The 12,857-nt window shown below is 35.7% G+C and overlaps 1 protein-coding gene across 1 annotated transcript; it reads right to left on the reverse strand.

Moving 5' to 3' along the window:
• Positions 1 to 2,087: 2,087 nt before the first annotated feature.
• LOC144353215 (uncharacterized) lies at positions 2,088 to 4,829 on the reverse strand. Its single transcript, XM_085492073.1, has 4 exons — positions 4,689 to 4,829; positions 4,018 to 4,265; positions 3,526 to 3,842; positions 2,088 to 2,291 (listed from the first exon to the last, which is right to left on the reverse strand). Exons 2-4 carry the CDS (start codon positions 4,162 to 4,164, stop codon positions 2,279 to 2,281), a joined length of 477 nt encoding a protein of 158 aa, XP_085348199.1. The 5' UTR covers positions 4,165 to 4,265; positions 4,689 to 4,829; the 3' UTR covers positions 2,088 to 2,278.
• Positions 4,830 to 12,857: the final 8,028 nt, after the last annotated feature.

Here is a 12,857-nt window from a genome sequence, read left to right on the forward strand (position 1 = left end):
GTTTATGTTGTCGCGAGCTAATCACTACCACTATTTGAATATAGTTATTTTTTTGATAAATAATGAACGAACCATGAGCTGAACGATGCAGATATTACTATCCTTCTCTCGCAGTATTGGCAGGGTGATAAAACAAGTCACTTTCCCAGTATGACAGATAATTAGTTACTTATCTTACCTAAAATGTCTCAATATTGAAATGATAAACTATTTTCATTTGACATAATTGATAGCAGTACACATCGTCATATAAGAATCAGACTGATTGCTCAAATAATAATATCTATAGTAACTACACATAAAACCAATTCCACGGGGAGTTCAAACTATGGTTGAGATTAGAAATATGTCTGGTGCCCTGTTGAATCCCTGTTAGGGAGAAGTTATTACCTTTCCAGGTCTTTGTAGTACGAAATGGCCCCTGCCCCCACTAGCGCCATTGGTCTGGGATATCCAGATTCTCTAAAAACTACACATCCAGAAACTCAACAGAGCAAGCAGAATTTAGTCTCTAAGACCCATCTAAAAAGCATAGCACAACTATCTGGTATTAACTGTTCCATTATAATAACAGACACTCCCCTTTGTGGAATGTTTAGCTTTGTGCTATGCACCAGGCGTGTTCTATGCGCAGTGACCAACTCTGGGGTAGCACTAGTCTTGGCCAAATAGAGTTTCATCCTGTGTAATATAGTCAACTTTACAGATCAAGATTGTCCCTAAGGTCATCCTTTTGTGAGTACCAAGCATTATAAACTTTTCTGAACACATACAAATAAAGACTTTAGTATGCTTGCGATTATTAAACGTACATTTATTGTATTCTCAGATGACAGGTTGTGCTTTTTTTCACGATTAGGAGTCTGTAAATGGATAAGTAAATATCTGTTTGTAGGTGTGTGTGTGTACTGTCTTTAAAATAGAAATGCATTGGAAGGTACTTAGTCTCCGAAGGACAGGCAGGTATGATAAAACACACTAGTACTAATAAACTGTTATGCAGTGCTCAAGATAGGAAACGAAACAATGACAATGACAACTACGGTAACCACTCTATAACAAAGTGGCACAACAATTCATCGTTTATTGAGAGCTCCACTCACATGTCCCAGTTGAAGTTTCGAAAATGCAAGTTTGTTCCACTTTTTGATCCTTTTTGCAACTCCGTGTTTGTAAATTTCTTTTTTTATGTGACAGAAGTTTTCAAACAGTGCACTTCTATCACTTTCCTGTGTGTCCCAATGTTAGGCTTGCATAATGTCTCTCGAGTGACTTTCTTTCCTTGTGACATATTTGTTTTGCCTTGCCCGAAATAAAGGTCAACACTCGTCAACATTATCTGATTCTGATTTTGTACATTGGCTCTATTAAAGTTTCATTCATCCTCATCAGTCACAAGTTTGGACATTTACATTCCAACAACCCTGCTTGTGGGTAATTCATCTGGGCTACCTCCTCGAAAAATCATCCTTTTCTCAACAAACAAACAAAGCCACTATTCTTGCAACCTAGTGTTGTAACGGTGGTGTTTTGCTAAACGCAGCATGTAGTGATTCTTATCACTGGCTTCTATACGGTTACCATACTTCAAAACAGCTTGGGTGTTTATAACTAAGAAAGTTAAATGTCGAAGAACTAGTGTTTACCTCCTTTATTTTGGTATAAATAAAATATGCTAGTATATTTAGAGCTTGTTTGTTTGCTAGAGGGAAGTCAATATTCCTTAGAGATGCTTTTGTTGCTCATGTGACATTTGACCCATTATTATTCAAAATGATGCACTAATGGAAAAGTCGCCTATTTTATTTTTGTGTATTTGTTTTTGTCAGTTAGTTGTTATGTTTTCAACGATCTATGGAATGAACAAACAAATACTAGGAAGGTAGCCATGAGGCTACAGAACATGGTATAAAACGGGAAATGACAAACTCACTTCCAACTAGGAGAAAATCAGTTCAACCCTAGTAGTATGTGTGCATTTTGACAAAATCTGGAAAATAGAATATAAATTAATATCCCACCACCATAAATGTGACATGCACCACAAACACTTACAAACAAAACATGCATGAATGACAATGAGGCGGTTATTTTTCCCAAATTGTAATTTTATAATTTCTATAACACCCAGTACACTCGCTCAGGACCAGATTTTGCTGAAATCTAATATTAACGACATATAACTAATACTCAATATTTGGTTGTAAGCATTGATTCGAATTACTCGGTGAGGTAAAACCTAAATGGTTTGTTCCTTCTGATAATTGGCTGAATAACTTTATAGCGGGCAACTGAAAATAATGAAAGAACTATGTTATTATCACGTCACCACAAAGATAGAGACACAAAAATTATGAATAGCACTCATGGACATATTCTATGAATACTGTGGAATACTTTATTTTAGCTGAAATTAATTTCCGCTGAAAAACGTTTTGGGTGTTTTGTGTGGATTTTGTTTTCATTGATATTTCAAGAGTTGAATGTAAAATATAAAAAAAGTATATTTGCTGGGTTTTATTTTTTACTGAATCTTTAATTCCTTCAGCGAAAAATAATTCCAAGCAAAAATAGTATTCTACAGTATACATTTGATATGGCCATTGGATAAATTTTGCATTAATGGGAGTTTATATGTCATTTTTAACACAAAAAACTAAAAATATGAAAAATACGAGCTAACCCTAATATGAAATTCGTGTGTTTATTGTAGCTAGTGATGATTCGATGGAATAAATAGATACACGGTGTTATTCGTAATGGGACTGGGTCTCAATTGCAGCATTTTGCTGTGATAAATTAAGTCAGACTCTCAAATAGGTGAGATTTATTCGAACGCAAACCACCAGTTGTCAACGCATTTATTTTCAGGAAACGATGACATTTTGTAAACGGAAGAAACGTAGCAAGTGCAACACTTCTAATGTTTCTGACTTGAAATAAAAATCGTATCGTTTTTTTTTCGACACACATCATTCCAGAATCATTGTACACGGTCTGTATCTACCATTTTGTGGTGGCGGTGGAGAGATATTGGTGTTCCAAGATTAATCAAAACTGTTGCTGATGAATAGCACCGGCACTCAATGAAAGTACAGGTGTAGTCAATTTCAGATCCTGTTGGTGGTTCAATTCGAATGCCAAGGTGAAAACAAATAGGTCTGAAAAATCCCGAAGAGACTGACCTCGTCTTTATTGGCGTATCTGTCCTGTTCGTGCAATGGATTGTGGGTGAGACAAATTGCCCGCTATTTTTTAAACGAGGAGTGATAAGTGGTTCCTTGTAGGGTAAGGAAACAACACTACTTTTGTCCCAAATCGTGCATGTGGGCTGCTGGCATTTACTAAGACAGAATGACTTGCAGTAAAGCCAAAAATATGTACAGGCGATTTGTGCAAATATGTGTGTGCGGCTGCAGTTGAATTATACTACTAAAAATACGTTATTAAATATTGTCACTGCAGTCACTGGTTAATGCCTAACTTCGCGTATTTGTAATTTAATACCAACTAAATTATATTTACCCTTGTCCCCAGCTTCGATGAAATTCGGTTTCGTCGGTTGCATTTGTGTTAGCTGGTGTAATCAGTTCATATTCCGGGGAACCATTCGAGTCACCACATAAACCTCGTACATTGTAACATTCACTGTAGGGTTGTGAGAGTTCAAGTTCCACTCTCCTGATTCCCCATTTGACGACTAGGTCGTAGAAACCATCAGAATCGACATCCATTGTCACGTGGTAAGAGTCGCCATGTTTACTCAACAAGAATTGATTGTAATCTCCATGCCAACCTGGGAAATCGTCCTCATCTATGGGAGGTCCATCTTCAGGAAACAACTAAAAACAACAACAACAATAGAAGTTAGAGAAGCTCAGCTGTGAACTTGAATGTGCTCTCTCTCAAAAAAATTGATGATCATAAAAATGTAATTTCAGAGTTCTCACAATCACCATGAAATAGTAGAGCAGTGCTTGAATATTAATAGCAGTGTAGATACAGAGAAATACTCACCGTGAATGTTACAGGGTCTACACCATTATTAACACCAAGTACTAATCGTTCATTATGCTGTTCTAGTATGAGGGTCTCCACACGATAATGGTCTCGGGTTTTTAACTCGGTTATTTTAACCTTGAGGTCATGCAAGCTACAATTCATATGCAACAGCGTGTACTCATCACAGTCCCCGCCCTCGTGGTATCGGTATCCATCAAAGGTATTAAAACGTGGATCTCCCCAGACCGTACAATTGACTACAGCTGTGAAAAAACAAAGATAGAAATGAAACATGAGTCTTGTTTATTTACAGTTACCCATAATGCACTATGTTAATCTTATGTATTGACACGTGATCAAATGTGTTGTGTGCGATTATATATCTAATTTGCGATTGACATTTTCATGTTAGGAATAACCATAGTCCACCAAGCCATTGAGAAACAAGGTATGTACAAGTGTTGTTCATCCACCTGCAGTGCATTGTGGGCTCATGGATGTCCATGTGGCATCACGCTATTTGTGAAGAGATAACTGATCTATATTGCAGTTTGTATTGGTGAATCTGTGTTAAATAAAAAAATATTGTCAAAGTACTCATATTGATCTGCCATTGTGAAATATGAAAATATTGTTTGTCTCGCATTTAAGACCCACATTCAGTGTATAAAATATAATGTGATTACCTCGTGGTGGTGGGCAATAATACCCTTGGGTGATAGTGTAACGTTGTTATTACAGCAATATCGACACTTGGTCTTCACGTAGATTGGCGCTACATCACATTCATTAAAATTTGGTTCATTTTCGGATTCTTCGATACAAGCCTGAAAGAAAGCAGCGATGCAACTAACATTCTTTTCGAATTTCGCTACTTAACAATGAGATGAAATCGTTTGCAAGTCAATGTCAGCACTGTATCTGAAACTCTACTATCTGCTGTTCAATCTTGTCAACAAAATGGCGTTCGTCGATTGATGTTTTTATTGGTGCGACAGTTCTTGACTACGACTTGCGTACCGTCTGAGTGAATATTTTGAGGTATCCTCATATAAACTTATTATTATAGACTTTTCCTTCCAAGGATACATCATGGGAATGCCGAAATCCAAAAGGTGTAGAACAAAATCAGCGAACTTCTTTGTGTGGAGTCCGGGCAAACCCTGGTGGTAGCCATGTTTGTTTGTTTGTATTATTAGAAGACGCTTACGCAAGTAATCATTCCATATGTGGAATTCGCATTTCCTTATATGGTAGGATGAAAATACCCCGTAAAATACCGCAAAATTAAGGCACGCTGTAACCTAAGGCGTTACGGCGACAGATGTATAATAATACCAAATATCGAGCTCACCTCTATTTGTTCACATTCAGATATAAATACCAAACCAGTATTTCTTTGCCATAATTGAGTCATACATTCAGGCTGTAAAAGAAACAGTATTATTTAACGCCAACAGGAGAGGGAAGTGACATTATATATTATGTTTTAAATATGCATTGTAGGAGTAAGGTGTTTTTTTCCATTTAGCAATGTCTTAAATTTTGAAGAAGTTTGACTAATTTAAAAATGAATGTATCCCATCAACCATTGCGAAACTAAGGTACGGCATTCACATAAAATAATCACTACTCACGCGTGAAGTTTGACATATTTCATATTTGTCTGTATCAGTTTCTGGTTTCATCAAGCACTCGGCTAAGCTCATTTTGTCAGATAGCTTACACTGTAAACACTTGCTAGCTGTAAGCGAGAACATATATCATATGAGATCGTTTTATTGTAGCCGACACGACAATGCAAGTTGAAGTAAGTCAGTATGCATTTACAGAGATATATTTGAAAATTCAACGCGGGCTCGCACGATAAGTATTGAATTATTACTAAAAGCAACAGCACAATCAATACAAATATAATGATAACATTAAGAAAATGGTGCACAACCTTGTCCCTGGCCGGGTACCATGAGGTCGTGTGGGTTTCCTTCCGCACGCTTTACAACTTTCGCTGTAGATTGACAGACAATCTGGAAACAAGAAAAAAAGATAAATAACTGCACTGCAGGTAGGTATCGGTATTGTTGAACGATGACGTGAGAATATCAGCATACATAGCAAAAACTGAAATAGTGAAAACAATCCAAAAAATAGTAGTGTTACACCATTTATCTATAGATATTGAGAGACATTTTGAACCACATCACATTTTTTGCCTTGCAGTTTTGTCGGAAACCAAGACATTTTTCAAACCCATAATCACAATTATAGGAAACAGTAACACGGAATGGCAACAAATTCAATGAAAATATGAATGAAGTTGAATACAACTTTTCAACATAGTGTGTGGTTCCAATCTAAAGAATATGGTTACGTTATTACATAGAATTCACAATACACAATTAAATATATATATTCAGTCAATTGATGGAGTGTTGACACAAACGGAAGAAGCGCTAATTAACGGTTTGAAAAAAGTGACAATATTACGTATGGCTGTCAGTAAATCCAAGGTAAAGTTAACAATACAACGCAAAGACAACGAGGCGGAACTAAATGATATGAATGTTACATACGCAAATATGGCGAGACTATAGTGACGATGAAGCGATCTGCAATATGAATGTTACTACCACAAATGTAACGAGGCTAATGATGATGAAACAATCCGCGATATGAACGTTATTTGCAACAAGGATGACGAGACTGGTGACGCTGAAACGATCTGGGATATGAATGTTACTTACCAAAAAGATGACGAGACTGGTGACGCTGAAACGATCTGGGATATGAATGCTACTTACCACAAGAATGACGAGACTGGTGACGCTGAAACGATCTGGGATATGAATGTTACTTACCACAAGGATGACGAGACTGGTGACGCTGAAACGATCTGGGATATGAATGTTACTTACCATAAATGTAACGAGGCTGGTGACGATGAAAAATCCGCAATATGAATGATCCTTGCCACAAGGATGACAAGACTGGTCACGATGAAACGATCTGCGATATGAACGTCACTTACCACAATTGTAACGAGGCTGGTGACGATGAAAAATCCGCAATATGAATGATCATTGCCACAAGGATGACGAGACTGGTCACGATGAAACGATCTGCGATATGAACGTCACTTACCACAATTGTAACGAGGCTGGTGACGATGAAAAAATCCGCAATATGAATGATCCTTGCCACAAGGATGACGAGACTGGTCACGATGAAACGATCTGCGATATGAGTTTTACTTACCACAAGGATGACGAGGCCCGGCACGGTGAAACGATCTGAAATTCGGACATTACTTACCGAAATAATGACAATGATGGACACGGTGAACCAATATGATATTATGAGAGTTCTTGTAGCAACATTGACGAGTACACTAACAAAATCTGGGATAGCAATAATACTCACACAAAAATGACGAGACGAACGGACGAGACAGGACAGGAATTGAAATATGAACGTTCTTGCAGCAGAATAGCAAAGATGGACACGATAAAACAATCTGAGACATAAACGTTACTTACCGCAAAGATGACGAGGCTGGACACGATGAAACGACCCATGATTGACAACGATGTGCTGCGAGTCGATGCCGGTTCTAATGAGAATAATTGTTGATAATCCATGTTATATGGGATATGGTCTGGCAGAGCGTGCCAAAAATGTGTCAATCAAAGTCTGTCCCGGGTTTTTGCCTAATTTAAATATATAATTTATGAATGCAAATGGCAAGGACTCCCACTCGGTTTGACCCGGCAATTTATAACCAGTGTCACTTAATTATTTAGCAACTATCCTGTCAATATAAGATTGTGTGACCCGAATTTCCTAAATACAGTGGCATAGCAGTATACAGTGGTCATGTTTGAAAAGTTTGTGGAAGCAGAACAAATTAATTGAAAATATTTTGGGAAATACAGACATATGAATTAATCACAACAACTTTACACATAATATTTTGATTATTAATGTGTGTGATTAATAAAATTTGTGTGACTAAATCTGAGTGTTTTGAGCTTAATGTCACAATCTATAAATCTATAACGAGCTTTAATTTTAGGCGTAACAAAAATACAGTCGCTATGCATGGTGGGTAAAATCCTCTAATTCTTTCAACCAGCAATGTATATTAAGAACGGGCGCACATTATAAATCACCGAGGGATATCATAATATAAGGACGGGAACATCATATAAAGGAATTATGACATCATATAATGGCGTGACTCTCAGAACAGAAGAACGGTATACAAAGATATAGTGAAGTTAGGAGATAAGGCACGATGAAACGTAAAATAAAATAGAACGGCGTTTCGTGTAATTCAATTGAACCACTACACAAGTTTATATCGCAGGTTACAGAGACTCACATGTGTGATGTATCACATTGGCAGCTTTCCGTCCTTGTTTGGGGATGACGAACGCAAGTCAACTCTCGTAAACTTTTGACCCGATTCATTTATAGTGTCAATGGTTCATATGTGAATATCAGGTGAATATATAGCGTTTGCAGTGTGGGACTAAATCGTTGAGATCGGTGCCATATATTAATATGTAGAACGATTTCTCTTTCCTGTGAATTTTGTTCACATTTATGTATGTCTTCTCGGACAGTCATAGTCGTAAACGTCGTAAATATTGATAAACATATTTTATATTTGTATTGATATTATATGGTATCGTCTCACAATGTTACGTAATGCTCTCATCCCAATATGTGAAGACACATTGGTTATACTGATCAGACTAGAGGGGGGTTAGTGTCCTAACCGTTCGATCTGACCTTTAATAGTAATATTATGACCGAATGCAATCCATAAGTTAAGCGTGTTTTGTCTTCCAAATGTAAAGTATTCTTATCTATAGTAAATTATGTTGTAATCCACGATCAAAGGTACCATATACGTGTTGACTCTGTGAATTTGAAGAAGATGACGGAGTTGGAATAATTATTAGAGTGAGATCGGTTTGGCAATATAACAGTCAGTAACGCACATTTTTACCCCTAAGGACGTTAGGTTTACACAGATACACAGTATTTTCATAGTAAGAACATTGCATGGTATCAGATTGGATGCATGTTTGAACATACGTGCAGTTCTCTACGTATTTGTTGCATGGACCAACATCTGCCGACTGCCATGTATCACATTGAAACCATTCACGTCAGTGTAATCCAGCACCGACCTTGCTAATTTGCATTTACCAGTGTCAGTCGTGAAATTTTCATCAATATAGTACTTATTATGTCAAATATTGCGTTATAATAACAATTTTAATAACGTATTTCTAAATTACATCTCAATGCATGAGAATGAGAAACAATATAGTTTGTTTAAAATGTTGTACCTTACCCAATGGTAATAATGGTTTAATGTATTCAATTTATTATTGAGCTTTGTTAATTCATACAATGGAGTTGAAGGTATCACATATAGTAAAGGCCATGCACGCATTTCAACTTTACCATGGAAATATGCATTGCAGGTTACAGTTACCCACGTCTCATTGACAGTCTTCTGTCCTTGTTTAGGGGATGACGCATGTATATGTGCCATCCATATGTGACTGTTTTCGACGTATAGAAATAATTCTATGTTAACCCTGTACCGTGTGTAAAGCTGTTATATTTGACCATGTCTCCATGAAAAGTGACAGTTGTAAAAACGATTGTAACCTGGGACAATACATTTTGTTAATGTTTCGGTTAAACAAGTTGAAGATGATGACGTGGATCGCGTAGCCCCTGCACACAGAAGAAGAATTTATTTGACAATTTTACGGATAGGGACATTTAATGTTTCCAGTGGTCATGTGATATATTCTACCATCCATTCATTTTATTTATTTTCAATACAAATAATAGGTTAGGTTAGAAAAATTATTTCGACCAAGTCTATTTGACCTAAAATATGGATATGGTGACCAAATATCACCTATTACTGAAACTACTACATGTCTGCCCTATTTATTTTGATCTACTATATTCTTGCACACTATCCTTTTCTAAACCCAGAACACCATGTTCACGGCGCAACAATTCTGACCTTGTGATTGTTAATTGTTTTAACAAACCAAACAAACAGCAAGCGTCGTTGTTGAGCTGGTTTTAGCTTTATAGTTTGGGGCCATGTATTGTCTCTAAGCTTATTAACTAATTGCAAAGGGTTTAACTTCTTCAATCTGTGTTTAAGATACACTGTTTCCATACATGGAAAGTTCTTTTTAATGTGATTTTCTGCATGTGTGATGCTACGAGCAAGACATTTCATACCTCTCTATTTTTTTAAATACGTTCAATCCTCCAGATTACTACGTTCCATAGTTCCATGGCTCATTGTTCATGTAAGATCGTAATTTTGGACGCTTTAATTATTCTAATGAGTAAATCATGAAATTAAACATTTTAGGCCATCGTACTATGACGTCAAGTCCGATAACAATTGTCGGTCATACTAACTCATAAGATCTATTGTGACAAAATGTTTTCCATAAGCTGTTTTAATAACGTACATATATGTATATTTAATAACAACACAACGCCGTTCTTTTATCTTATCGTGCGAACGATCAGTTGTTGATCAGTCACGTGCATTGTGCACTGGTCGCGAGCAAATTGTCAACAAGTGCGACGGCCTGTATATGGATTGTAAAATGCAACAAGTCATGCAACAAAAGCTACGAAAACTCAACTTTAGAAAGAAATATTTTGTTTTCTTTAGTGTATCAGTGATTGACATTGCCAATGCTTTTTTGACGGCAAATAACTGAGTGTTACGTACTGTTTTGGAGACGAGAGCGCAAAGATTTATAATTCACGTGATTAGATAATGGACTGAATGTGACTTCATATTTACATACATGTGTCAGTTTTTTGACACTGGTTGCCAAAATTCAAAATACTAAATATTTACAAATAGTTAGATCTGACAGACCCCTGTTACTCACTATTGACAGCTTAACATTTAAGAAATCATTATTAAGTGTCAGTTGATAGCCTACTATTAGACAAACAACCGAATAGTGACAGAGATGATAGACTGAAAATATATTTATAATATACGAAAAAATCCCCAATAAATTAATGTTATGTAAATCCTATTTTAAAGTCTCTATATTGTATTGAATAATAAACTTGAAAAAGTTTAATTTAGAACATATGTGCAATTAAATAATACACTATAATGACTTTGATAGATGACTTTTGGTTTTAAAATCATTATTTTCATGACCTAATTTGCATTTTAATTATATTTTTTACACGTAAATTCCAAAATTTGTTACAAGGGAATTTATCACGAATAGCTTGTTCTAATGTCGACATTTCATTATTTTTTGTGTTTGCATTTCGAAATATATCAATAATTTAGTTTTAACGACCTAATTTGTTTATTTTAAAGAATGTTCTGTAATAACTAGGTCTTTTGAGCTTTAAAAGGCGATTCATTTTTAATTAACACGTGATTACATGGTTAACATTTTTAGCAGAATGTTAATATCCAATATCAACTAAATAAATAAAAAAATTGCATCTAAATCAATAAAAATAACATACTTTGATTGAATAAATTATTATACTTATCAAACTATAGAGCAGGATACCTTAAATTGCATTCCAATGCATGTTAATTTTGAACAAAATAAAGTTAATGGGCAAGTATATATTCCCCGGAGCATTCATTGATTGTCAGAAATGGTGACATAGTGTATACATATATCAATGTTCACAATTTCACACCATAAATACATTACACATTATGAATAAAGCATCTAAAGACAATTCATTTTCCATCGTTCAGACGCCAATTTTTTTTTACATTGAGTGATTGAAAGAGATGGGGTAAATAAGCTCTGTATTGTTTTATCTGACATTGTCATCCAATTATAATTGTCACATCACAACACCAATAGATATTTTTGTTTGATAGATTCGTTTGTCCTGGGAATAAATCATTGTGAAAGGTCCCCAAAGTGTCACCATTGTCCTCTCTTGTATATAATTTATGAACAGAAACATATTTTAAGGTTTTTAGGTGGGAATTGTTATCATTGGTAGTTAAAAATATCAACCGAAACAAAAAAAAAAACGATCGACCGGGACATTTGAACAAATACATTTAGTGAATGCAGAATAAGTAGATTCCATACGGCACTTTCAATAAGATTGTCATCACAACATACTTTTAAGCTCCAATATTCACATAGTCTAGTGATACTACTAGTATTCGTAATGCCGATTTTCCGTGGTCATCGTATTTTACTCGTCCGCCATGTGATAGTGATGCTATTTTCGGGTGGTTCTTGTACATATTTCTTCTTGAAAACCAAATAAAAAAAATATTATATATACCTTGGGCCAGTCTCCATCATATGAATACATATTGTGACAACAGCGTAAGATATTTCAGTAAGGAATTTGAGTCTTTTTTTATTGAGCAACATAATGCAAATGGCTTGCCCAATTCACATTAACCATATAGATGGATTTTTTTTGCTTTTTTTCGAAAATAACCAACACGATTGCTTTAGTATTTTATATGCGAGTATAAAGTGAATATTGTTGACGTTGAGACTGTTTCGCTCCACCAGTTTGGTGTTGCATGCTATTGTCGCCTTTCTACCGGACACATATTACTGCATTCAATGTCATGACAACGCCACTCAAAGCTGTCATTCATTCTATTTTTCCATAGCCATATATGTGGTTAATCCACAAAAAATCGTTGCTGATGAATATAAAATGTTAGCAGCGTGTGACTAAATCCCTGTTAATCCTGCCAGTTGTGGCGATTATAGTAATTACAGTGGAGATAGTTGCCACACAACTGAAACAATAACAACAAT

Source organism: Saccoglossus kowalevskii, chromosome 17 (genome assembly GCF_978046115.1).
Source record: "Saccoglossus kowalevskii chromosome 17, keSacKowa6.1, whole genome shotgun sequence".
Classification (NCBI taxonomy): Eukaryota; Metazoa; Hemichordata; class Enteropneusta; family Harrimaniidae; genus Saccoglossus; species Saccoglossus kowalevskii.

Coding starts and splice junctions, on each gene's coding strand:
- LOC144353215 (XM_085492073.1), bottom strand. CDS start 4,164: ATGAATTGTAGCTTGCATGACCTCAAGGTTAAAATAACCGAGTTAAAA. Junction 3,843..4,017: donor TAGACCCTGTAACATTCACG/GTGAGTATTTCT, acceptor TGTTGTTTTTAG/TTGTTTCCTGAAGATGGACC.